This window comes from Camarhynchus parvulus, chromosome 1A (assembly GCF_901933205.1).
Source record: "Camarhynchus parvulus chromosome 1A, STF_HiC, whole genome shotgun sequence".
Lineage (NCBI taxonomy): Eukaryota > Metazoa > Chordata > Aves > Passeriformes > Thraupidae > Camarhynchus > Camarhynchus parvulus.
In genome coordinates, this window is record NC_044586.1 from 23,601,605 (window position 1) to 23,627,261 (window position 25,657).

General features: G+C 44.4%; 1 protein-coding gene across 6 annotated transcripts in view; it reads left to right on the forward strand.

The window, feature by feature from the left end:
• The first annotated feature begins 1,716 nt into the window (after nucleotides 1-1,716).
• ZC3H7B (zinc finger CCCH-type containing 7B) overlaps nucleotides 1,717-25,657 on the forward strand; it is a 47,547-nt gene continuing 23,606 nt past the window's right edge. The window contains exons 1-11 of one of the 6 annotated variants that reach the window (XM_030959392.1): nucleotides 1,717-2,258; nucleotides 8,388-8,448; nucleotides 10,360-10,393; nucleotides 10,776-10,973; nucleotides 11,824-11,982; nucleotides 14,569-14,649; nucleotides 16,107-16,166; nucleotides 17,554-17,596; nucleotides 21,710-21,969; nucleotides 23,441-23,789; nucleotides 24,722-24,831. In XM_030959392.1, coding sequence (XP_030815252.1) covers nucleotides 8,396-8,448; nucleotides 10,360-10,393; nucleotides 10,776-10,973; nucleotides 11,824-11,982; nucleotides 14,569-14,649; nucleotides 16,107-16,166; nucleotides 17,554-17,596; nucleotides 21,710-21,969; nucleotides 23,441-23,789; nucleotides 24,722-24,831 — 1,347 coding nt within the window. In that variant the 5' untranslated portion in view covers nucleotides 1,717-2,258; nucleotides 8,388-8,395. The remainder of the gene's footprint in view (nucleotides 2,259-8,387; nucleotides 8,449-10,359; nucleotides 10,394-10,775; nucleotides 10,974-11,823; nucleotides 11,983-14,568; nucleotides 14,650-16,106; nucleotides 16,167-17,553; nucleotides 17,597-21,709; nucleotides 21,970-23,440; nucleotides 23,790-24,721; nucleotides 24,832-25,657) is intronic. The other 5 variants (XM_030959395.1, XM_030959394.1, XM_030959396.1 and 2 more) reach the window with 5 other exon arrangements.

Consider the following 25,657-nt stretch of genomic DNA (forward strand, 5'->3'; position numbering starts at 1 on the left):
TTGATTGTGTGTACATTTTAGTTTTATTCCTCTTTTTCCTCGTCTCCTCTTAACCTTTCTTCTCATCCAGCAGTGATGTCTTTTACTTTCCCAGGTGCTGCAGGGTTGGAGGTGTCCTGGGCTCTGTGACTCATTTGGTGATGGCTCTGTAGGGCTGCCCTCCCACTGTGATCTGGCATATCTGCTCTCCCTGTGTTTGCTTTCTGCCTCCAGACCTGCTCCACCTTTCTTCTGCCCAAAACCACTCCATTAATAGGGTTTGTCATTTAATGTACATTTCAGCCAGCTGCTTCTGCACCAGAGGCCCAGCTTAGTTTAGGTTCTAGACATTGTCACAGTGTCGCCACCTTAAATTAAGAAATAACAAATCTTCTGAAGAGTTAATAAAAATAAACGTTATCCATGGATAGTAGCAATCTTTGGATCAAAACCAATACCTAAAAATGTGCATTGTAATAAAATATTGTGAAGAGCATTGGACAATGTTCTCCAGTGTCATAAGGTACACTATACAAGTCACAGCCTGTATTTCATAAATTATCAGTTTATTGTGTTGGCAATGCTGTCACAAGCCAATCCCACTCAGTATAATAAAGTCTTTCCTTTTCTGATCAATGCATTTTAAATACCAAGCAAGGCTAGTACACTTCAGATGTTCCTTCTATCTGCCTTTGAATCTTGGCAGAGTACACAGTTGCAAAGCACAAGCTGACATTCTTGTGGGTCACTGTAAATAGAGAAGTGAGATACTCAGGAGTAAACATGTCACTGATTAGATTGGGGGAAAGCTGGTAATTTTAGCCAGAGTCAGTCTGGAAATTATTAATCTAATGGTAGACAGAATCCTTTAGGGAGAGGGAAACTGTTCTACCAGGGAGGCTGTAGGAGCATAAAGTTCCTTGCAGAGGGTTATTTGAAGGTAGTGCAGCTGGGTGGGCATGGGTGACCCCCCAGCTAAGATGGTCTGTGCATCTGGATCTTCACAACCTATGGTAGAACAGGTTCCACTCAGCCTCCCTTTCCAGCAGCAGCTGTCTTCCTGGGGCTCTGCTAGCAAGGACTGCTTGGAGATTCAGTCCACTTTTGGAAAATATTGAGGGATTTGGGATGAAAACAAGCAAAAAATCCAATTCCAGAAAGTGTCTAAACTCACATGTGTATGCATAAATATAAAAATATGTATGCATCTACATAGTTATAATATATATGTAGATTGTATATTACCCAATCATATAAAATTCATTATTAATATGGTTTATTAATGCTGCATCTATGCATCTACATTTATATATATACATGTGTGTATATATATAAAATATATGTAGATTGTATAATACCCAGACATATAAAATATAATATTAATTGAGATTTAAATTTTTGTTTGTTTGTTTCATTTTTGTGTTTAGTTTGGTTTTGTTGTTGTTTTGGTTTTGGGTTTTTTTGTTTGTTTTTTTGTTTGTTGTTGTTGTTGTTTTTGGAATTTTTTAAAAATGCATATTCCTTTCCACCCAAAGATTTATGTTTTCAGATTATTTTATTTACAGGGAACCCCCTCAGCAGTGCGGGGTGGAGTAAGTAAGGTCTGGCTGGAGCAGATAATTGCTCGGCCATCAGCGATGGCCCTGGCCCCTGTCCAGTGAACAGAAATGGGTGGGCACAAGGGTCACTGCTTCACGGATGTGATAATCCCAGAGGGGGTCTCACAATTCAGTTCCTCGCCGCGTTCGTATGCATGCATTCCCTCTGCAGAGGCAGCTTTGCTTTCTCTTGGGTATATTTTTTTGTATCAGCAAAGACAACCAGGAAGAAAAAAATGTTGCATTAAAATTAGAACGGAGAGTCGACTGCTGAAGCGCTTTATTTTTTAGATTTTTTGTTGTTGTTGTTGTTTTTAAAGCCTAATTCACCTTAAAGAATCTCAAAAGCAGCCTCAAGGGAAAGATTTGTTAGTTTTTGTAATGGAAAGCGGTAGCCTCTAGGGCCCAGAGGATATGCAGGGAGGCATTTTCTCTTGCTGGTGCAGCTGAGAGCGAGCGAGAGAGAGCGAGACCTGGAAATGAAAGTAAAGAGATCAGGAGGCACATGGAGGGAGCTGCAGGGGCAGCCGATCCAGAAGCAGAATGCTGCCTTCTATAATTAAATAGCACTTACTATTATTATTACTTTTAGTAATAATACATTAATAATATCTCTAGTAATACAATACAATTTATCAAGGAAAGTTTATGCCTAGTGTGGGGAGGAAAACCCGAGGAGAGGTGAGTTCTTTATTATTATTTTGGGGGGATTATTTTTGTCTTAAATCAATTCTCTGTGTGTTTGTGTATGTAGAAAGGGGTGGACTTAAGTAACAAGAAATTCTGGATGTTGCTTCATTAGAAAGTAAAGATTTCAGATAGTAACTGCATCGATGAAAGGTTGTGTAATTGGAAATGTAAAAAAAATGTGGTGAAAAATAATACGGGTGAGATTTTGAAGCTAAACCCTCTTCTGCCAAAAATGTGGGGTTTGCAAAAAAAAAAAAATATTGTCAAAGATCCTAATCCCACCCCCTGGAAAAAAATGTGGTAGTCTAAAATTGCATAGCTAGGGGGAAAGACCCTGGGTTTATGTGGAAAACTTAGTATTAATCGCGTTTGTGCCTGTTTGTGTTTTGTACGTTTGGGATGTGTGTTCTGCTCTGTATCTAGGCTGCAGTTTCCCCCTCTTGTTTGGTCCAAACCCCATGAAACGGCAGAGAAGCCCTTTGGAATTGCTTTTTAGATGGACCTTCTGTAGGGTCTTCTAAAGTTTATCAAATAAGAAGACTGTGTTATGGCTCCTTTAGGTTTTATTTTGTTTGTTTTGGTTTTAATTCTTTAATGTTTTAGACAGTTTCCGGGTGGCAAGGGACGTTATGTGTTGGATTTTGGTTTTTTTTTTTTCCTCTTAAAGCTGTCTCCCAGACTCTTGGAGACGCGTGATTTTTATTTAAGCGGATGGGGGGTGGGGAAGGAGGAAGAGAATGTTTTGGTTTGCTTTCCTTTTCGCGGGGAAACATGGATGTCTCCTGCCCTGGAGACCCCTCCCAGCAGGGCCGCGGTGTTGGAGTGCCGGGGTGCCGGCGTTCGGCAGAGTCGCGGGGGCGCGGGAGGCGCCGCCGGCCCCTCTCCGCTCCAGCGGCCGAGGTGGCGCCTCTCCCGGCTGCGGCCTCTACGCAAGGCCGGGGACCGGCGGCCTAGTGCGGACAGCGGGCGGAGGGAGCGAGCGAGGGTTCCCGCGCCATCCGTGTGGGAACCAGCCCCCGGATTTAGTTTTTCAAATGAGGCACAGGAATGCAAGATGGGTGGGCAGAAACCCGAGAGCAAGTGGCTTAGGGATAGGCAGCATTATCCCCCAGCTCTCTCCTTGCTCCTTGGCTGCGCTGCAGTGGGGGCAGGAGGAAGTGTGGCGTGTGGTACATGAAGGTGTTATGTGTGAAACACAAGGCTGAAAGGGCTGGAAAATGAGGTAATGGGGGCTGATGTGGTCAGTTGAGGCTTTAGCCCCCACCACCAGCCCTCTCTCAGGGAAACTTAAGAGTCACAGCTTTTATTTTCAGTGGAGGTGAGCTGGTTGTTGCTACCTTGCTCTGCATTCAGTGGGTGCAGTGAATATTGCTGGGTGCAGCTGGTGGCACCCCAGTGACGCCAGTGATGCTGCAAAGCTGGAGTGGCACTAGTGGGGTGCTGGGATGTGAGATGGTGGCCATGGAAGTTCCTTGGGGCAGCCGGTGTGGGGAGGGACAGAGGAGTCAGCCCTGGTGGGCACAGCACAGTGGTGGGGAGTCCAAGAGTGGCTGGCTGAGAGAAGCAGTGAAACCCGGGGACTGGGACATGGCAGAAGGCAGCTGCAGGAGTGAGCAAGAGCCCAAGTTTGTAGTGGGCTCTGCAGTTTGTCCTTTACTTGATGTGTGCCCAGTTAGCTATTCTGCTGTACCACTAAGGTGGCCAAACTGCAGGCAGTGAAAGACTGCCATGTTTCAGACCAGTGTATCCTGGAGCCTTTTTCCTGGGGAGGACCAGTGTCAGCTCTGCAACCTGCCACTTGCATCTGAGTGTACTTATTTCTAGCTGAAATGTTACAGTCAATGCCTGGAAGTCAGTCACATGTCAGCTCATTGCCATCTCAGAAATACAGTGAAAAATTTTGCCCAAATTCAGTTCTGACAGGGTTATGAATAAGAGCTGTGTCCTTGATAAGATAAACTCAAGTCTTTCCGTTCATCTCGTGTTTCTACCATCTACCCATCTAGAGGATATCCACCCAGTTTGTGATTCAGTCACCCAGTTCACTGGCTCATGCTTCCTTCTGAGGCAAGAAAACTGTTTTGCCTGTCTGTAGCATTATATTCCTCTCTGGCAAATGGTTTGTAATTTATTGACAAACTGTGAATAAAGTTCTCTCTAGATGCTGGACCAGGGAGGATAAATGTCTCTGGACTGAAAGGATGAGAGCTTTGTAATGGAGATATAAATACTTGGTATTTGAATTTTGCTGGTGATTTGAGTGGACAAGTCTGGACAGAGAGATTTGGTGGGAGAGAGAAAAGGGACACTTAGAGACAGTGCTTCATAAAATGTTTTCTACTGTGTTTCTAAAAATATTTGAAAGCCCGAGAAAACAAAAGCTAAACAAGCTTTGCACTTAAAATTAATTATGCAGTAGCTGTGGTATAGTGTGCAGCAGAACTGAAGTGTTGCTCATGTGGGTGGCTCACTGTGTGTTGGGTTTGCTAGTGTAACAAGTGCATGGCTTGGTCTAAATGTTAAATGCAGCACGGTGAAGAGGCTGGAACGATGGGGGAGACAGAAGTGACTGAATTTGCTGGTGAGGTAGTGGAGGAGGAGGTGTGAGGAACAAAAAGAGGAGTCTGACTGGCAGCCTCCTGCAGTGGTTGGGGCAGGCAGGACAGATGAGGGGCCTGCCACATGTGAAGGAGATTGCTGGTGTGGAGTCACATTGAAGGGGAAAGAAAGGTAGTTGTTCCTGAGAGATGTGCAAGAATTTGTTGGGTAGCAGCACATGGTGAGTGCTTTGAAGGTGTTGCCATGAGGGGATGAGTCTTATGTGCAAAGTCATGACATAAGCCTGGAGATGTGACTGACCTGTAGCAGAGAAAGCTGGTCACCCCCTTGCAGGGAGGGAGGAATGTGGGACAGCACCAGGGAGCAGCAGTCTAGAGTGGAGATCAGGCCTGTGGTTTATGTTTAAAGAAGGCAGTGGAGGGTTTTGTGTTGAAGAACATTCACTCTGGAAGATGAGTGTAGAACTGCAGAGCATAAACAGCATGCAGGGCACAGAAGGTTGTCTTTTACCAGGGTTTTGTAGCAAGCAGCAAACTGTAGCTGTGTATTGTGGCACTTAAGAGATGCAATGAGCTGGTCAACCAAGGGCAAAGCAAGTGTGGGGATATTCATGCTGGATGCAGTGGAAATAGTGATGAGGAGAGGAAAACACAGAAAGGGAGTTCAGGATACAAGAAGAGTTGGGTAACTCTAGAAAGGAGACATTCTGTAGCCATTCCCAGTAGTCCTTTGGCTGCACTCCAGGTTTGGGTCAGTAACTTTTGAACGCCCTTCTCTCTGGGCAAGCAACAGTAATCAGTTCTCACTGTAACACAGACTCACATCCTGCTGTGAAGGGTGTTTTAGCAGCAGGGTCAGGGTAGCTGTGAGAACAGATACTGATCTCTTCTTCACTCCTTGCAGTGTTTTAAAGGTTGAGCTCAGAAACAGAAGTAGACCATGTGTATTGAAAGCTTTTTAAGGTGGTGATGTGTTTTGTGGATATACACAATTGTAAAGGTGTGCCCTGGCATCTTAGGAATGCAGCCATTGCCTTGGTGGTGACCAGCCAGTGTTCAGCTGCCCTCCTCACAGTCGCCAATAATCTCCCTTTTCATCAGATCCATGGGCTTCTGCTTTACTTCCCTGAATTTTGTTCCCTCCAGCATGACTCAGGGAGCAGCAAGAGCAGGGCTGCACCTCCAGGCAGGACAAGCGAGTAGCAGCAGAAGGTGATGGCAGTCACCAGCAATGGCCTCACTCACAGGGTACAGTCCCACCACAGGTGAACAGTGTAGGCAGAACTAGATGCCAATAGGAGTGGTCCATCAACAGTCCCAAAGAGGATGAGGTGGTGAATCTGGTCCAGGTCCACCCACTGAGTCCAGCGGTAGGAGATGGTGCCAGAGACAGGACTGGAGATAAGCTACCTGCAGTGGAGGTCTAAGGTTTGTCCCAGAGGTAGAACTGAGGACTAGTTCACCTATAGCATAGCTCAGACAAGGCAGGACCTGGACCTCTGCTGAAATGGAGCTCCTAGACCATGGACAGAAGGCCATAGGTGGGGGTCCAAGGTGAGGCTGTTTGGAGTGCTTCAAGACTTTTAGTGTATTCAGCTAGAAATTCTTCCTTCCTCCCTGTGCTCTCCCCATGAGCCTTTGGGAGGGTCCATTTGACTCTTTTGCCTCCTCTTCTCCCCCAGAGTTTCTCTCTTGTCATTTCCTGTGGAGGCCCTTTCCTCACTCTTGTCTCAGATGGACCTCACAGTTTCTTACAGTGATCTGGGGTGGCTCTGTCCTTTCATGTCTTTCACTGCTGTCTTTCACCTTGTGGAAATGGTTCCTTCTGCTCCTCTTCTGCTTCTCTGTTCTCTCTTTCTTCCTCTGTCTTTGCAGAATTTCACACAGGGAGAAAAAATAAATTAATTACCTCTCTCTCCTTGTCTACCTCTCAAGCCTGTATCGTTAGTGATCATATTAACCTCACAATCTCCTTGTTAAATTTACCTCTTTCTTCCTGATTGCTCATTATCCAGGCTATTTATGATTCAGTACAGGCCTTCTGTTGATGTTGTACTGAAGTATATCAGCTCTTCTCCATCACTTCTGTTTAAAAGCCTTTGTAGAGATGCTGGTCATCCCTCACCTTGTCTATTGGCTTTCCCTTTCTTGCTGCACTGCCCATCCTGTTCCAAGTTCAGCTGCTTAAAGTCTCCTACCTGCTGCTTGAACCAGGTTGCTCCCAAATTTACTGTCTGATGACTTAGAAACTGCAAAGTATCACTTTCAAGTTCTTGCTTCCTTCTGCTGCCACTTTCTCCCACTCCAGTCTTTCCTGCTTCCCCCCACTCTTCTTGTTGGTAAAGGGCAAGTTCAGTTCTAAATTTTGCATGGCACAGAGCACAATCAATTAAGGGCTTGCTGAGTTGTCAGGATTGATTCTTATGTACCTTAAAGGCCCCTTCAACCTGTGTCACTGATACTGCAAGATACCTTAGAATTATAGAGATGGTCTTAATGTAAAAGGGAGCTAGACGATAATCCTCTCCAAGCTGTTGTAGTGTAGAGGTGGAGAAATCAATTTAGTATCTTAGAGGCAGTTTTGGGTTGGGAAGGTACAGGGTCTTCATCTCCATCTCATTTCAGTGTTTCTGTGCTTGCTGCCTTTGTCCCCAAGTTCCTGTTCCTCAAATGCTGAGCATTATTTGTGGTCACAGCTGGTTGATGTGAAATTTGCTGTCATCAGCAGCTCAGTTTTACCACAAAGTGCTATCTTTTCTTGCCTTCATCATTCTTTTCTTGTGTGGCAGACCTGTGTACCTTGGAGAAAGGTCACTGGGGAGCCATTCCAAGATTTCCTTCCAAACTCAGAGGATGAAGTGCAGATAACTCTTGAGCCTTCAGAAGGGTGCTGCCCACCCCAGTTTAAAGCACTGCAGGATAGGGCTCTGTTCCCTCTCCAAAGAAGTGTTCTCCAGTCTGTGCTGCTCTTGCCTGCTGATTTTCAGCATGAAATCCCCATTGCATGGATTCAGTGCTGTCCTTTTATGTGGACCACAGTAAGCAATTTCATCTCCCTTTATGCTGTACCTCCATAAACCTTATGTAGGCAAGGTATATTTCATATGCTGTGCAGTAAACCAGTTTAAATCTGTCCCAGATAAATAGTGGTCAGAATCGTGTATCATGGAAGGGTCTAGGCACACATTCCTGAAATGACTGCCAGTGCAGGCAAAGATGGTATTTGGTTTTTTCTCTTTCCTAGAAGGCAGTCAGGATAACAGTTGGTTCCCATTGCTTTATTTACTGGCAGCCTAAGCAGAGAGCTCAAATTGAAATAATTCCTCTTTGCCCCTGTATCCTGTCAGTGGCATGTGAGAAAAAGCAGATACTTGGTAGTGAGCTGCTTGCCGTGCTGTATCTGCAGTGTGGATAAATCATGGGCTTTGCTGTTCAGGGCATCTGGTCTGGAACATTTTGTTAGTAGTAAATTCAGGCACAAACAAAATACTTTGCTGTTTAATTGCCAGCAAGACCTAAAATGACTCACTTTGTGCTGTTTCTTTTTCTTCTTCCTCCACAGCAACCATAATGGAGAGGCAGAAGAGAAAACAAGAAATAGAGAAAGGACTTCAGTTCATTCAGTAAGTGGACAACCTCAGTGTTCCCTGTGGATTTGGAGGCGATCATCTTTCTGTTGAGGATTGCAGGAACTGAGTTTTTCCTATTCACTGCTTTGGGTTTGCTGCATGGGAAAGAGATACTGTCCTGAGGATTTTGACTGTGATTTTTTTCAGGGTGTTTCTTGTCCTGTTAACTTAAAATTCTGTCATTTTAATTTCCTTTGGTTTTGCCCTCCAGTGCAGTTCCAGGATTATCTTTACTGTCAGCATAATGCTAATCGTACTTGAATCTTCTACATCATCTTCAGCATGAAGATCTCAAAGTGCTCTCTTAACAAGGTTATCCCACCTTTGTTAGGAACGGAGATAGTGTTTCAGCTCTGTAGGTGGGGAAACAAGGTACATAACTTGTTAGGCACCCCATATGGTGCCTATAGGAAAAATAGATAACCTGGGTTCTTTTACAGTTGCCAACCTGCAATGTAGAGTCTCAGATCACTCTTCTGTGAATATCATGTGGCCTTGTAGAGCTTGAAGTTGCTTATGTAGTAGTTACAAATCCTCGTACTTCCTCATAAGATACAGTAGTATTTCTCCCTCCCATGTTTGACTTAGCAGAGGCCTCAAACTCAGGTCCAGGTTCCATGATGAGTAAGGAAGTAGAAAGATTGTAATCAGATCAGTTTGGGGTTTTTTAAGGTCTGCTTTGTGTCCTGCAATTATTATGCCTGAAATCTGTGCCACTACAATAGGAAACCCCCTAGATTTTCCATGTTACATATTTGTATCCTGTAATATGATCATGATATTTTCATCCCAGTCTGAGACTAAATAGGGCTGATAGCCAAGTTTTGGAGAGATAATTGTGAGATGTGAAATTTATATTGGTAGCATTTATAAAAATGCACAAGATTCTGGAGAAGAAAATAATTTAGAAATATGAGGTGTAGTTCATGCATCTGGGGTGCATCTTGCACTCTGAACCAGGAACAGTGCCATATGTTGGTTTGTTTTGATGTGAAAGAGGGAGTCCAAGTATGTAAGCAGCATGAATATTTCTTACAAACCCATGACATTTCCTGTAGTTAGTTTGAAGGCGTGATTAGGTGAAATCTAAAAAATGTTTATTCTGTAACCAGTAAGATCATGTATGCACTGTAGGTGAGAAAAGCTATGAAAGGTGCTGAGGATTCCTCTAGAGCCTATTGATTTGTCCTTGAAGAAAAGCAATAAATATATGTGGACCAAGCCTGGATGAATTGGGTGGTCCAATTTGAAGAAGAGAACTTTGTTCTTAAATCTCAGTGCTGTTGTAGGGTAGGTGTTATCCTCACAACACAAACTTTTGTGGTTCAGCCTTGGCCAGGAAAGTTGGAGTTAAATGAACTGAACTCCTGAACCTGCACTGTTTTCTCCCTTCCTTTTGGGGGGTAGGCCTAAAGACATGTGGCTAAGTTAAGGTAGAGAAAAGTGATTGCATTTATCTCTGTATGTCTCTGGTCTCACAAAGAATTTGAAGAGGTCTTGGAGTGCCACTCTGGTGCCTCTCATTAGAGCCAGATGTACATGAAATACACTTGTATTCTTCATGGCAGTCTCTCACAGGACTTTATTAAAGATGGGTTTTTTAGGTGACTGTCAGAAGGCACATTACAGAGGATCATGTATGCACAGAAAATAAATGAAAATAAGACTCCTCTAGTCTCAAGTCCCTCTTAGATGTGACCATCGCTTGACACTACTCTGAGTGTCACTGAGCATAATGCTCCCTAACTGTGTTCTCTTTGCCTCAGCTGCCTTTGCAGTGATAAAATGTTCAGTAACTTACTGAGATCACCAGCACAGGACTAGAAAAAGGATCTCTTCATCAGACAAAAGCCCTTGTTTGCATAGATGCCTGTTTCATGAGTATTTTCTCTTCTTTTTCTTCAGGTCCACATTGCCCCTAAGCCAAGAAGATTATGAGGTAATGGAGATTTTGTTTGTTGAAGCTGGGAGCCCTCTGGTTAGCAAGATTTGTTCTGTTGAACAGCCATTAGTTTACATGCCAAAAGTGAAGAATGTGGTATGGTCTGTCACAATTTGCCTGTGACTTAAAGTTTTAAGGTTCTGATGATGACAACTTTCAGGGAAAGGACAAGACACTTAAGTACTCAAGAAGAATGGGAATTTGACTTGATTATTCTCATCTACCAAAAAACCTGATGTTTTACAGGAGGGTAGGGATACAGGAGTATCTTACTGGGCAAGCAGTTTGCTAAAAGATACAGAAAGGAATAGGAAATTGGGAAGCCTCTCCTGTCTCTGAATATCCATTTGAGTCTATTTGTTCTCTCCCTGCTGCCCAGGCCTTTTTGCAGAAGCTGGTGAGAAACTTGTTTGCAGAGGGCAATGATTTGTTCCGAGAGAAGGATTTCAAGCTTTCCCTGGTCCAGTACGTAGAAGGGCTGAATGTGGCAGATTATGCAGCCTCTGATGAGGTGACCATCCCAAAGGAACTCCTCTGCAAGCTCCATGTCAACCGAGCTGCCTGCTACTTTGCCATGGTGAGTGCTTTCCCAAGTCATCCCCAGGAGCCAGGGGTGCAGTGCTGTGCAGTTGGAAAAGATGTCACGAGGCATTTCAGCTGGTTTTGTCCACTCCCTGTTCAAACACTGAAGGAGACAACAACATACAGAAAAGTCTGCAATCTCTTCACAATTGCACTGTGTCTTGCAAGACCAGAGGATGGATGTGAGGAGAGGGGGCCAGGCCTAAGGTACTGACAATGCAGTTCTGCTCTTCACTGGTCAGGAGTTAGTACCGTCCAGTGTCTTCCAGTGTTGAGCAAGTATTTTTTCTGGAATACTGTTTATTGTTCTGGAGGCTCTTGCCTCCTCCATTGAGATACTGGAAGACAGTAGGAAGGCTTTGGGTCTTGAAGGAACTTGCAGCATACACATGGAAAGGGATTCTGAAATACCTAGGCTTTGAAAGGCTGCATGCTTCCATTTTACTCAGGCATGTAACAGCTTTCCTTCATGGCACAACCCCAGAGCCAGCCTGTCCTGTTTGTAAGGACACTGAGTCCCCTGAAAATTAACAAGCAGTCACATAATTAAAGACTTTCAAGTATAACATGCTCAGGGTAGAGGGGGAGACAAGATAAGGTTGCTCAAGCAGCCTTAGTCCTGTCATTCCCTGACTTTGAAGTGTTTTGAGTTTTGCAAGATTTAACAAAATGTTCTGTTAATGTAGGTGTGTTTGCACGCTGGTCTTTGCATGAGATAACATATGTACTTCCACCTGCTGCTTGTATTCCTGTTTTCTGCTGAGAGATAGAACATTTGCATTCACAGAGAAGGACAAGTTAGCCTGCTGGGCCTCAGCTGACTGCAGGTGGTCTGTTCCATGCAGGGGTTGTATGAGAAGGCGCTGGAAGACAGCGAGAAGGCTTTAAGTCTCGACAAAGAGAACATCCGAGCGCTATTCCGGAAAGCCCGTTCCTTAAATGAACTTGGAAGACACAAAGAAGCGTATGAGTGCAACAGCCGATGCTTGCTGTCCCTCCCACATGTAAGTTTTTGACATACAACTCATCCTGGGTTTTGTGGCTCACAGCCTTCCTCTCCTCAACATGCTTAGTGTGAGAGAAATTTTTTGTCTGTTCCCAAGAACACGCTTATGCCCAGAAATTCTGTCTCTCTGACTCAAAGTTGTTTGTCCTCACATGTTTCTTCAGGCCAAGTCACCTCTTACAGATAGTGCCAGCCAGAGACACCAGTTAGTGACAGCAGGTTCATGGTCTGTTTGTGAAGAACAAACCCCTACTCTAACAAAAGGTGAACTAAAGCCATGAGAATGTTTTAAATGGCTGCTTTTTTATCTCTAATAAAAGTGACAAGGATAAATGGGAACTGGAGCTCTGAAAGGAAAACTTGTATGGTTTTCCTGTGTTGGATATAAATGTCTCACATTTCACTTACTGATTGCTAAGGCAAAGTGATCAGGCTTTTTATTTCTTGAGGAACATGCAGAGGTGTCCTTGACATCACACAGCACAGTTATTTTTGTGTTCAGCGGTGTGTAAATTTTTGCATGCGGAGAGGACTGTCTGCATATACTAGGAGCTAAATATTTTCCTGATAGTGCTTCTGAGCATCCTCTTAGGCCAGATATTGATCTGGAGAGCAAACTGTGATTACATGGATTCAAGTGAGCACTTTGCTGATGTTGGTTTTGATCCATCACAGTAATGTTGTTAGAAGAAAAATGCTTCCACTTCAGCAGGAGAAGTTAACTTTCCTTTATTATTCGTGGTATAGAAGCAGTCTTTGAAAGGCTTGTTAGCAGTTAGTTATTCCTTTTGTATAGCTTGTAAATTCTAGCTTCTTTACTTGGCAGAACAGAGTGACCAAAACATATTAAGATATCATTTTTGGGGAGTCCCATGGTACTGTTTTATAAACAAACCCTTTGATTAACAAAAGCATCTAGTGTAGGTGTTCTTGTAAAGCTATATTTTACATTGCAGTTTAGCCACTTAATTTATATTTTAACTATATAGTTATGTTTACATAGCTGCCATTATTATCATTACTTTATCAAACTTCTCTGTGCCAGGAAAGTTCAGCCTAAAAATTTCCATATTGAGTGATCTGTGTTTCCTATTCTAAACAATTCAGCCTTGTAAATTAACATACTCCATTGTATTGTTACCTGCTTAACAGAAATCATAAGCCTTCTCTGCATCAAAGGCAAGTCATGCTATCCATCATTTCACTCCTGTTTCCATTGCCCTCTGGAGCACATGGGTACTTCCATCTTCGCGTTGCTGTAACTGCTGAGAACTTTGTTGTGTTCAAAACAGAGCCTGTCTTAAAACTTCTGATGATAAAGGATGTGCCACTCATTTGGCTCACTGTCTACTAGAGTTAACTTATTTCTGGGTGCAGATACTCAGTGCTGCTAGTTTGCAGAAGTTCTCAGTATGGTGAAGTTAATACTTCTCTGTGGTACACTTGTGTTTGGTATGGCATGAGGTGTTTTAGAAGAAGAAATGGACAAGCTAGATTTTGTTTTCACTGAGTTCAGTGAAGATGGTGCCAAGACTAATGTTGAGGGTGTGGGGGAACATGATCAAAAAATGGCATGCCAGATTGAAGGGGAAAGTTACTGATATGGTGGGCTGGAAGAACCAGAGGCTTCTCAGCTCTTGAAAGGGAAAGGACTCAACCTGCAGGGAGAAGGGGATTGGAAAGACCAGCACGGCAAGTAGAGAGAAGAGGGCAAGCTTCAAGGTTGGACATGAGGGGGGAAATGTTGGGAGATTAAGGTGGGCTATCACGACAGGTTGGGCAGATAGATACCTTTTTTCTTCTTTGAAAAAACTGTTGAAGCATTCTGATATTTTTGCAAACAGGGAGAGAGAGGAAAACAGAAGGAAACAGTTGCTGGTGATATATAAGTGTAGAAGACTGTGGCAGGTTGTTAATCTGGGCAGGAAGCCCATGGTGGTGTGTGAGTGGGCATGGACACTGGGCAGGGAGGATGGTAAAATGCTACACAACAGGGAAAGCTCAAGATCTGCTTGACTAAGCTGAGACAGTTTAGCTGGAGCTGGAGACAGTCAAAATGCCTTCTAGCTAGTAGGTTGAAAACTGAGACTTGGCTTCAGCTTTAAAAACAAACAAGCAAAACAGGCTAGTGGGTACTGTCTGCATATCAAAACTGATTATTAACTCTGCAGCTGGCAGAGAGGGAAGACATGCAGGCCTTCCCAGGCATGGAGACCTTGTGGAAGCTGTATCAGCAGCCAGCCTTGGCAGCTCCTTCAGCCAGCTTGCCTGCAGGACTCCTGAACCCTGTTTTCACAGAGTGGGTGCTTTGTTGGAAGCAGATACTTGATTCTGATTTTCTGCAGCATTGAATGAGTGTAGGGAAAAACTCCTGGTGCAACTGCAGCATCTTGGCAGGATTAAATGACAAAAATGCCGAAGTCTGTCTGGACTCTCCTGGGGCTGTTCTGGAAATTATCTATCTGCTGTTACCTGAAGTTGAGACTTGGTGCAGCCCAATGTGCATAACTGCATTCCTCTTTATTTTGTTCTGTGTGCCACAAAGGCAAAACTGAAAGTGTCCCATCAATTGTTTTGTCCCCAGGATGAAAGTGTCACACAACTGGGGCAGGAGCTTGCCCAGAAGCTGGGACTGAGGGTTCGAAAAGCATACAAAAGACCTCAGGTATGACTCCTTTTGTCTTAAAAGCTATCCTTTGCTTGTACAAATTTACTTTTGCAGAAGTGGTAGGTGCTGCTCTGCAGTTACAGACGTGTACACAACCCTCCAAACTCTAGCAGGCTGCTGGCAACCCTCCTTGTCCTGACCCTCTGACTCACTTTGCCTTGATCCATTTCTAACCCCAGTGCTGTTCTGTGTCTACTGCCAGGATGTTTTCTGAGTCCCCAGGTGGTGCTGCAGGAGAAACTTCCAACACAGTAGATGCCTGCTGTGTTTTTTACAGGAGAGGAACATGTGACCTGATCCCAAAGCAGGTTCAGCATCACAATCCTCTCCCTGTTATGAGATGAGAAGGATGGGATCCTCTGCTGCTTTGGAGGCATGGCTGGTTTTATAGTGCAGTGGATCATGAAGGGTTCCTGCTCCATTTCTAGGCATACACTTCTTTGTGGTGGGGGAAAGGCTTGGCTTTGGGAGAACACCTGGTCAGAAGCTAATTGACCCCAGTGGCTGGATCTGTAACTTGGCTCTACAAGGAGGTGCTGTAGGTGTTTGAATGTGTACCCTGGGATGGAGCTAGAGGGCGTTAGGCCACTGCTAGCCATAAAGCTGCTCTCCCATAAAGCTGCCTTGGTCACAGATTTTGTTCTCAGGAGCAGAGAACATGAGCTAGTAGTGGAGGCTGACGTTGCGTTTGCATTCTCAGCCCCAAGCACAGCAATGTTAAACAAACAGCGTGTTCCATCTGCAGAGGGACTCCTCTGTAGCATGAGGTGGAATGATTGGTGGGCATCTGGTTTGCAGAGAGCTTTTAGGATAAATCTGGCTGTAACGTGTTAATCCTCTCCCCAACAAACCTCACGTGTGATTTGCCTTCCCTAAGAAAACTCCTTGATCTCATAGCAGCTTTTCACATTGCAAAATGTTTCTGTCTCAAAGAAAGGGAAGTTTATGTGGAAATACTTTTTGTAGCTGTTCACTGTATTGGCCTTGCCACCTTTTTTGCCACTGTCATGTTACTCAGCTGAGATGGGCTTAAACCACCTGTATATTAGAAATATAAAAATTAAACACTCCAGAATGCTTTTTATTATTTGAAATTCTGTGATTGGTATTTTGTTAACACTTTTGATCTTTTGTGTTGAGTTCCAGTTTTCACTCCAGTATGGGAATGCCTTCCCAAAGTAACACCTTCTTGACTAAAAGCAAACCCATCTGTTTCTCAAGGAAGTTTTTTGCCTCCTGGTTGTGGGTCAGATGTTCTGAGGTATACAGAACAATTAAATGTCCCTTTTCAGTGTTGACAAACATGCACTCTTGTGTCACAGCAGGGTAGCCTTTCGGGGTGACTTTTATTTTTGGGCAGTGCTTGGAAGGAAACCATATTGTAACCCAGCTTTACCTAGTTCATGAGCATTCACAGGCTGAATTCTGCTCTAAGACCTCTCTCTTCCTTGCAGCAGGAATTGGAAACATTCTCTCTACTCAGTAATGGCACTTCAATCAATTCATCAAACCAGGTAGAGTTTGCATCCTGTGGTTGTTACTGTTTATGGATTGTGCTACTAGAATGCTTTAAAGTTTTATTTACATGCAAATTTATAACTGTCTTTTAAGTTTGAACTGTTTTAATTAGTGCTTTCTGCTCTTAAGATATATTTCCAAGAAATTAATTTCTTTGAAAACATTTCTGCTGACATAAGTTTTATGTTGGTAATTAGATCACCAAAGATTGTTATTTTTCTTAGTTATTGTGGATGTTTGCTATCTCTTGCATTATAAATAAATTTTTCTTTTCAAGTTTTGAATGTCTAACAACAATGCTAAATAAAAGTCAGAAAGTGCAACTGCTGAAGAAACATATAAAATTAAATCCTGCGATGTATTGAGTAAGGTACATACACAGTTCATGTATTGTTTGTATTGTCCTTGGAGACCCAGCTGGGCAGGACAGTGTACAAATACTAAGGTAAAATATAAGAAATTTCTGGTTTCCTCGGTCTACCACTGGGCAAAAAAAAGTCCCAACAAGTACTTAGTGTTTTTACCATCTGTTTGGTATTCCACAATGGTCCTCAAAGCAAATAAACAATAAAACTATAAACATAATAATTTTGTACAACAAACGACTAAAGAACAACTTTACCTATCACTGTTCAGTGATTGGGCTTCACGTCTTTCTAGGAAGGCCAGTCAACTTTCTTTAATAGCTACACCTAGTTTTTAATTTCAAAATCTATTCCTTTTATAAGAATTGAAAATAGTCCAAACCCCACTGTAGTAGATGCAATATTACAAGACAAATGCTTTACTTCTGCCTTTTAAAGCTTAATCTGAAGGCACATGTACTTACCTCTATTTATGTTTCTGTAAAATATGGACTCAATTTATTCCTTGCCTTGAGCTCCAAGTCAGCAGTTGTCTTGGCAGAAACATTTTCCTGTTTTGAATTTGCTGTAGAAGTTTGTGGTTGTTAGATTGCAAAATATGTGAACTAAGAAAAGGAACGTTGTGTAAGATCAGGCTAATCAGATCTCCCATGCAGTGGGCTGACCAATTGATGTGTCCTGGGACTTGGGACACAGTGTTCTCATCCACACATGAAATACCCTGTTCTATGTATGGAGTTGCTCACATGGTTGGATATGGTGCAGACAGGGTTTTCCTTTGTAGCAAAAGGATTTGTCGGCTGCTGAAGGTAAACATGAATAGGTTCCTTGGATCAATGGCCTCCTAAAGTTCATTGGTTTTACTGTTCCAGCACAGAAAGAGGCCATATAGGAAAAGAAAGGGCCATATACATCTTCTTCAGTAGTGAAGAGTCCCATATGTAAAGTGTGGATATCTCTTTAAAGATTAACTTCTCACAATATTTTTTGTCTCCCTTTTCCTACATTCTCTTTGCAGACTACTTCCAATGGATTGGGCTCAATAGATGACATTGAAACAGGTAAAGCTATCTCTCTCTTCAGACTTTTGTGGCTTCAGTATGGTATGTGACCAGGCTGGCAGGCTTGAGAGGTTCATCACCTACATTTGTGTCTCTTCTGCACACTCCTAACTTTGGTAACTGGGAGAAGGAAAAAGTGGTGCAAAGCAAGAGTGTTTCTTTTCCAAAACCAGCTTTTTGTCTAGGCCTGGTGAGAGGTGTGTCTGGGAGTTAAAAGGGTCTGCTGAGGTACACAGCTCTCTCCAGTTGTGCTTTCTTGAAGCTGCTCTTGGCAAAGCTTCTGAAATTCTGCTCCAAGACAAAACAGTTCAGATAAAGTGAAGTTAAGGTTGTTTTGCTCTGCATGCATGTGAGTGCATGTGGTCCTCCAAGACACTGAGGTGGAAGAATTGAAAACAAAGGAGTTGGGAGGAACCCAGGGAGAGCCGAGTTCAGGGTTAGGCACTCAGGAGGAGAAGGAAGATTAACAGGGTTGCTTTTCTCATGCTGGGAAACAAGTGACCTTAACTCTGCCCCTGTAGAAAGGCTTGCTACCTTGTGTGCTGGAGCACTGAACTTCTGCCTCTGAGCACATCAGTCTTTGTTCCTTTGTAAAGTAGCTCTGTGTGCGTGAAGGTAAGTGTGAGGACTTAACACCACAAGTAGCAATTGCTCTTTTTATAGAAAGAAACTAATTTCATTATTACGGTGCTTTGGAAAGCATGTTAGTTCTCTGTTGAATGCCAGCTTTGTATCTGCATGCTATGTGAGATCATGAGACCCAGTTCTGTGAATTAAGGAGAGTTTTTCACATTATCTTGCTGTGCTAAAATTAACTGGACTCCTCCTACAGACTAACGAATGACCGCATCCAGTAAGCTCTTTATCTAATCTGGATTTGGTGTAAGAGCAGCATGCTACCTTTACTGCAGATCAGGTAGACAGAGCCTTTACTGCTAGGAAATCTTTGCAAAAGCACTCGAATTATGTTATCCAATTGCCTTGAGCATGGTGTGCCACCAGGACGACTGTGGGTGCTGGGTACCCTGAGAGTTTCAGATTAGAAGAGTTTTTTTAGCAAGTTTTTGTGGTTGTTGTTTTAAAGTGCAGACTCTTGAAGCCCTTTCCTCCATGTTTTGCTTGAAGTTATCTGATTAACTCAGCCCAGTCCTACAGAGAGATCATGGCTCAGATCTGGCTCAGTATGGCCATTGGCCAGCTAATGCACCAGGGAACCACTGCTGTTTTGGAGAGCAGAGCTAGAAACAGTGCTTTTAAAAGCTCTGTACTTGCCCCTCAGGGACAGGCAGGTGAATGGCCAGAGAAGCTACCAGCTGGGGGGGCTTGGTATGAGAGACTCGGTTCATGGGTGTGTATGGACACACCCCTTGTTGACCTTATAATAATATGTGGGGCTGAGTGTGATGGCAGGGGCAGAAATCAGCAGGTGTGGGTGTGCCTGTGAGCTACTCATCAGAGAAAGCTGTTTTATTCTTTTAAGATGGAGCAAACATTAGGGGAATGCAGAGGATGCCTGAGCATTCTGTAAGGAGAATATGTGAGATGTGGGTATCACAGCTGGTGAGCGAGGTCAGCAGATCTGGTGTCCTGCGAAAAGCAGGAATGGGAAAGGAGAGATAAGGAAAAAGATTGGACAGAATAGAGTGGGAGGCAGTGGCTGAAGGAATAATAGTGTTTGGGTGGTCAGGGAGAGGGGAATGGATATCTTCCCTCTTCCACTTACAAGTAGCGGAACCTGTTGGTCCCTGCTATTTTCCTTGCCCTTCATATGCATTGAGCTGTGGGGGTCTCATGTTATTGTCTGCCTTTTGGTCATGCATTCAGCATTTTGGGTTTGGGGCCTCTTAGGGTGTGTGTGGTCTCTTAGGGTGTGTGAGGGCCTCTTTTCTTTGCTTCCCAGTCTGAGTGGAAAATCCAGGGCTTCATTCATTCCTCAGAGAAGGTCTGAACTGCTGGATCCTTTGGGGCCCTGTCATTGTGCATCCTTTTGCTCTCTGCTGCATGTGTCCCCATCCCTTCCGGCATGTTCTGAACTTCTTGTTGGCCTCTGTAGGGATCTTGACAATACTCCAGATTTAAACATCTGAAAAATGGGAAGGCACAAGCCATCCCTTTGTACTGCAGGGAATCTGGCCAAGGTTCCAGCCATGAGAAAAGCTGGATAGCTGGCTCCCTGGTGGCTGGGGGTTCTGCACCAAAGGATGAGATGATTGAGATGATTGAGATGAGATGAGATGAGATGAGATGAGATGAGATGAGATGAGATGAGATGAGATGAGATGAGATGAGATGAGATGAGATGAGATGAGATGAGATGAGACGAGACGAGACGGACGAGACAAGAAAGTCATTGCTAAGGGGGCATGGGGTTGGAGCTGAGCCTGATTGGTGGGGCAGCTGCAAAACTAAGGACATGTACAGCCTGTGGGAAATGCATTCAGCTGCGAAATCCTGTGTTGGATCCCATGAGGTACAACATGTGTTTGCCTTCAATGGCATGTTTGAGGATGTGGAGAGGGACCTGTGTCTGTTCCTTGCCACTTCTCCTGCGTCCCTGTCTTTTGTCATGGCTCAGCCTCCAGTGCCTTGCACAGTGACCTTGCTGCAGTCCATCCATGTGGGCCATTCACAGCAAATACTGGAGGAAAGGTTGCAGGGGTTGGTGCTGTGCTCCAGGTGGGGTTAGAGATAAGGGGGCATGCCTGTGTTTGTCATCTCTGCTGTTGTTTTGTTAAGGACTTGGGGGTTTGCTGGAATTGCTAAAGAAGAAGCTCTCACTTTGCAGCCAGTAACAGGGCTCGCTTGCCCGGTCCCTGATGCAGAGGGATGGCCAAGTTCTCATGGGGGCTGAGTGAACAGACCTGGTATAGACAGGATGCAGCATTTCTTGCTGGATCAAGTTTTGTGTCTCTGAAGTTTGTCTAGTTTCTTTCCCAATTTTATTAGTCTTTCTAATAAAAGCTATTGTCTCTCCTTCCAAACTTTGCCTTGCTTTTATAGCCTTACTCTGTTGCAGTTAGAGTGCAGCCAATGGGATGTCGATGAAGAAAGTAGCATCTTTGTCTTATTTCTTTTCTTTTATTCCAGGACATCTGCACAGGGGCAGAATTAAGGTAGTTTGGGTGCTTGGTTTGAGAACTGCGAATGTAACGCTGCATTTTCCAAATTTCTAACATTTGAACTTTTTTTTAACCTTTAATTTTTTTGAGAATAAAATGCTATTCTGTGAAGAACACGTGCTTGCAACCTTAACTTCACTTAACAGAGGTTTATATTGCATGATGGGAACATCTTGCTACTTCAGTACTGTACTGGAGAGGGGAAGAAACCTTAGGGAAAACCACTGCCTCTTTCCTGCCTCAGCCCCACCTCACATGAGTTCCCAAGGGCATGTTTGCTGATCAGATGTTGAGGGGGAAAATGAGTAGCAACCTCCAACTTTTGGACATCAGGAAGGCCTCAAGAGCAGAGAATTTACTTGGGTAAAGAGAGCTGAGTGAGTCTGATGGGGATTTTTGGGGCACGTTGTTAGCACAACCTGATCTCACCACTAAATCTCTGACTCTCCTCTCAACAGGGCCTTGTGGTTTTTGTCTTCTTCCATTTAGGATGCCTGGGTTTTTAGAGAGGGTGTGCAAGTAAGCAAGCTTTCAGCTGGGATATCAAAGCTCCAAGGACTACTCCTTGGAGAAGGCAGTGACTTCTGCCAAATGCATTAGTGAGGAACATTAAAGAAAAACACCAGGTGGTGGGTTATAGAGAAGTTGTATTACGTGCTCCTGGCCTTTAGTCCTGGCCATAATGAATTTGGTAACTGCTCAGCCACAGGTTTTGTGTTGTTCCTGGTTGTTGTAGGTGCTTGCCAAATCCTGACAGTCAGACTGGGCACTGGCCCTTAAAATGTATTTCAGCTATTGGTGAGCCATTGGAGAGTGGGAACAAAAATGAAAGGGCAAGAACTCTTCACAGTAGAGCCTCTTCTCTCAGAAAATTGGCATATTTGGTTTTTGTGATTTGATGGAGTTGTACAATATTGTTTTTGCCATGTTGTGCTGTATTTGTCTCTTGCAAGAGGCTCTCCTGGTGACTGGCTCTGTTTCTCTCTCATCACAGACTGCTCTATGGACCTGCAGTGCCTCCCAGCTCCTGTGGCCACCTCCATCCCTGTGAATGAGGGGCTGGCCCCTTTGCCTCCTGACTCAGATGCAAAGGGCTTGCCCACCTCACTTCCTGCTGCCAGCTTGCTCCCGTCTCCAGACTGTGTACCCTTGCCAGTGCCTGAGAACACAGAGGACTTCACAGATGGGGACATCATTGGGGAAGAACTAGACTCACTCCTGGATTCGCTTGCTGAAGGGTCACCATACCCTCTGGTAAGAGCGGGGGCTGCATGGGTCTGCTGCTTCTTTTTTCCAAATAGGTCCTTGGAGCATGAGATGTGCATGCTGCCTCTCATTCTCTTTCTGTAATTCTTTTCTCCGATCTCTTCCTCTGGAAAAACTCATTCATTCTTTCCTTTATTTCTGCTACTGTGAGTATGTAGAGTCCTCCTCCAAGCATGCTTTGCTGTGTGCAGCTTCAGGGAGCTGCCTCTCAAAATATACCCAAGGTAGCCCTCCTCTTATATCTCTTTCCACCTGGCCTCTCATGTCCATGAAGTTGAAGCAAGTCTGACAGTAGTAAAAGGAGTGTGGTGAAGCAGGAATGATGGATGCATTTTATACAGTGGGCATGCTCTAATCTCCTTGTATTTTGTTGCACTCAAGTTGCACTCAGCTTGAGCTTGTTGAACAGGTCTGGGAGCTGCATAAACAATCTGTATTCATACTTATGTTGGATTTTACTTGCCAGTGTTGCTTATGTGACCCACCTTGGGTCTGAAGGCAGTATAGTGATTTTCATCTTGGAAAAGCCCTCGTGAGAGGTGCCACGGGTTGTGATCATTTCCCTGACCTTTGCACTGGGTGTACTCAGCTGCCTTGTTTCTCAACCTGAGCTGGTTTAAGTGCCCCTCCCAGGGCACTGCCTTGCAGACTGATGAACTCAGGTATCCCAACACCTCCTCAGGGATCCCGGTCCAGACTGTTTGCAGTACAGAAAAATTGGGAAGTCTGTGGAAAGTCTGCAGGTGGATTGAGCTGCCAGGTATCCTTTTGCTCCAGCTAGTACAACACGCTCTTCACTGGGAGCCTGTTGCTCTCTGTTGTCATGGTTTGACCCCAGTCAGCAACTAAGTACCAGACAGCTGCTCACTCACTTTCTTCCTGCCCCTTCCCCAGTGAGGAGGATAATTGAGAAAAACCCAAACTTGTGGCTTAAGATAAGAACAGCTTAATAATTGAAACAAAATAAAATACAATATTAACAAAAACAATAACAGTAGAAAAGGAGAGGGAGGAATAAAACCCAAGAGAAACAAGTGATGCACAGTACAATTGCTCACTACTTGCTGATCAATGCCCAGCCTTCCTTAAGCAGCAGTCAGTGACCCTGACCAACTTCCCTCAGTTTATATCCTGGGCATGATGTTCTCTGGTATGGAATATCCCCTTGGCTTGTTCAGATCAGCTCTCCTGGCCATGCTCTCCCCCATCTTCTTGTGTACCTGCTCACTGGTAGAGCATGAGAAATGGAAAGTCCTTGACTTTGAGGAAGCATGACTTAGCAATAACGCAAACATCAGTGTGTTATCAACATTATTCTCATGCTAAATCCAAAACACAGTGCTGTACCAGCTGCTAAGAAGAAAATTAACTCTGTGCTGGCCAAAACCAGGACATCTCTTTTCAGTCTTTGCTCCTCAATACTAATTCGCTGATTTTCCTCCTTCCTGCTCTCCTGAAGTCTCTGGTCCAGGGCACCATTCCCACCAACCTGCCGACAGAGATGCCCCAGTTGATTCCTGTGTTTCCGGGGGGAACTCCGCTGCTGCCTCCAGTTGTGACAGCCAGCATCCCTGTCTCTACCCCTCTGCCACCTGCCTCCTTTGGCCTGGTGATGGATCCCACCAAGCAGCTCTCCTCCTCCTCTGTCCTGGATGCCTTCGAGGCCCCACCAGGAGGAAGTGGCGGCTCCACTTTAGATTCGCTGGATTCCCTGGATCTGCTTCCATACACAGATACAAGGCTTGATGCCCTGGACTCCTTTGGGACAAGCAGGGGGTCGCTGGATACCTTGGATTCCTTTGCCATTGGTAGGTGCAGGTTGATGTGGCTTTTTGTTGCCTTAGCTGTGAATGCGTGCCAGAATTATTTCCTTCAATGCTGAGGACATATATCCTGTAGCTTTCTCTGCTGGTGTGGCAGAACAGGAATATAAATTTAGAAGAGAGCAGTGAATTGTCTTGGACAGAGTAACTGACAATGTTTAGCTCAAAAGTAATGAGAAAAAGCTGTAGGTATGTTATCCCAGATAACCAGTACCTGCATGGAGTGAAATCTAAAGAGGAGAAAGGAACATCAAGGTATATAATGATGAATGATGAGATTTAAACTTGCCTTGGTGTCCAGAACACCTTCCTTGGCACAATTTGCTGGACTATAGCATGATTGCTCCACCTTGCTCCTCAATGATTCCTTGACATTCTCCACAAAGTGAGCAGAATGGTGGTGATGGTTTTAGATGATACAGGACCTTGTTGTGCTGGGCAGAATGGTAGAGGCCAAGGTAGGTCTTTCCCATCTCTGGATTAAGGGCAAGGAGTGTCCTCTCGAATGGGGCTCTGAACTCTCATGTCATAAGGAGAAAAGCTGTGGAGGATGGTGGGCAAAGACTAAGTTGCCTCCTGTTCAGGAGGGAAGTGGGCTTCTTCGTGGTTAATTTGTTCCCAGTATTGCAGTATATTGGCAACAAAAGTATTTTGAGAACAGCAGAGATTGACCAGTCAGCACTTGAACACTCACAATTCACCTCAGCTTTGGGTTGCCACCTTAGTAATGCCAGTTCTCAGCAGCAAAGAGTTGGGTTCAGTAGGATTTCCGGGACAAGAAAGTGTTCCCTGGAGTTTTTCGAGTCTAGACAGATGCTTTGGGAAGAAAGTAGAACTTTCTTTGTGAATAGAACTGCCTCTGAGAGTGAAATGATTGTTTTTGTTTTGTGGGGCTCTTTTCCCCTTCTTTTACCTAGAAGAAACTAGCTCTCAGGAACTGCGACACCCACCTGGCAGCCAAAAGCCAGCCCCAGTGGTGAGTGAGCTACTGCCCCGTGCTGACGTCCCAGGGTGCTCTGGAACCAAGGTAGTAGTGGTGGTGGTAGTGGTCACTTGGGTCATGTAGGTAATTTGGGGCCCTCCTCTTACCCTGCCCTGGTGAATGTTGCCTCCCATGTTATGGCAAGGCAGGTAAAGATTTCCACTGAGTCAGCAGGAAGACATTTGTTCCATCTTTGTTTTTATCCATAACTCCACATTGCCCAGGTAAACATGGTGTGACCAAGGCTGTAGGGTCAGCAGGGGATCATGGGAAGCTGGGCTCCCACTGGATCTGGCAGCCACATAATGCTCAAGGATGGGGCAGAGTAAGCCAACTTCAACTTCAGGCTACTGAAGTTCTTTGTTGCTCTCTGCCCCTGTCAGGAGACTTCTCCAGATGTTCTGCCTCTGTCCTGTGTCTCCAGTCTCGGAGAAAAAGGGGAGGATTAGTAAGCTTGGAACAAAAGTTATTCTTGAGTTCCTGTCACCTGCTGGCCCTGTTAACATCAATGTGAATATCCCTGAAGATTGACTGATAAGCAGTTTGGGTTTTTTCTTAGCTTGGGATGAGGTTGATTTAAAAGTCTTTCATTGCAGAGTAGATTGTGATGGAAGGAATGGGAAGGAGTGAGGAGGGCATTTTGTTCTGTGGCTCGTGATAGAAAACTGAGGTCTCTTACTGGTAGGAAAGAGGCCTGTCTTTGAAGTGAACACACCACAGTGTGTTCATACTCTTTGAAAAAGTTGCAGTCATCTCTTCTGGAAATGTCATTTCAGATGTGAGCATTTTGATGAGAGACGGAATGAGAAAGGTTTTGAGAGACTGGGGTGGGGCAGGGGTTGGAGAGGTCTCTTGCCTGTGTGGTTGCAGA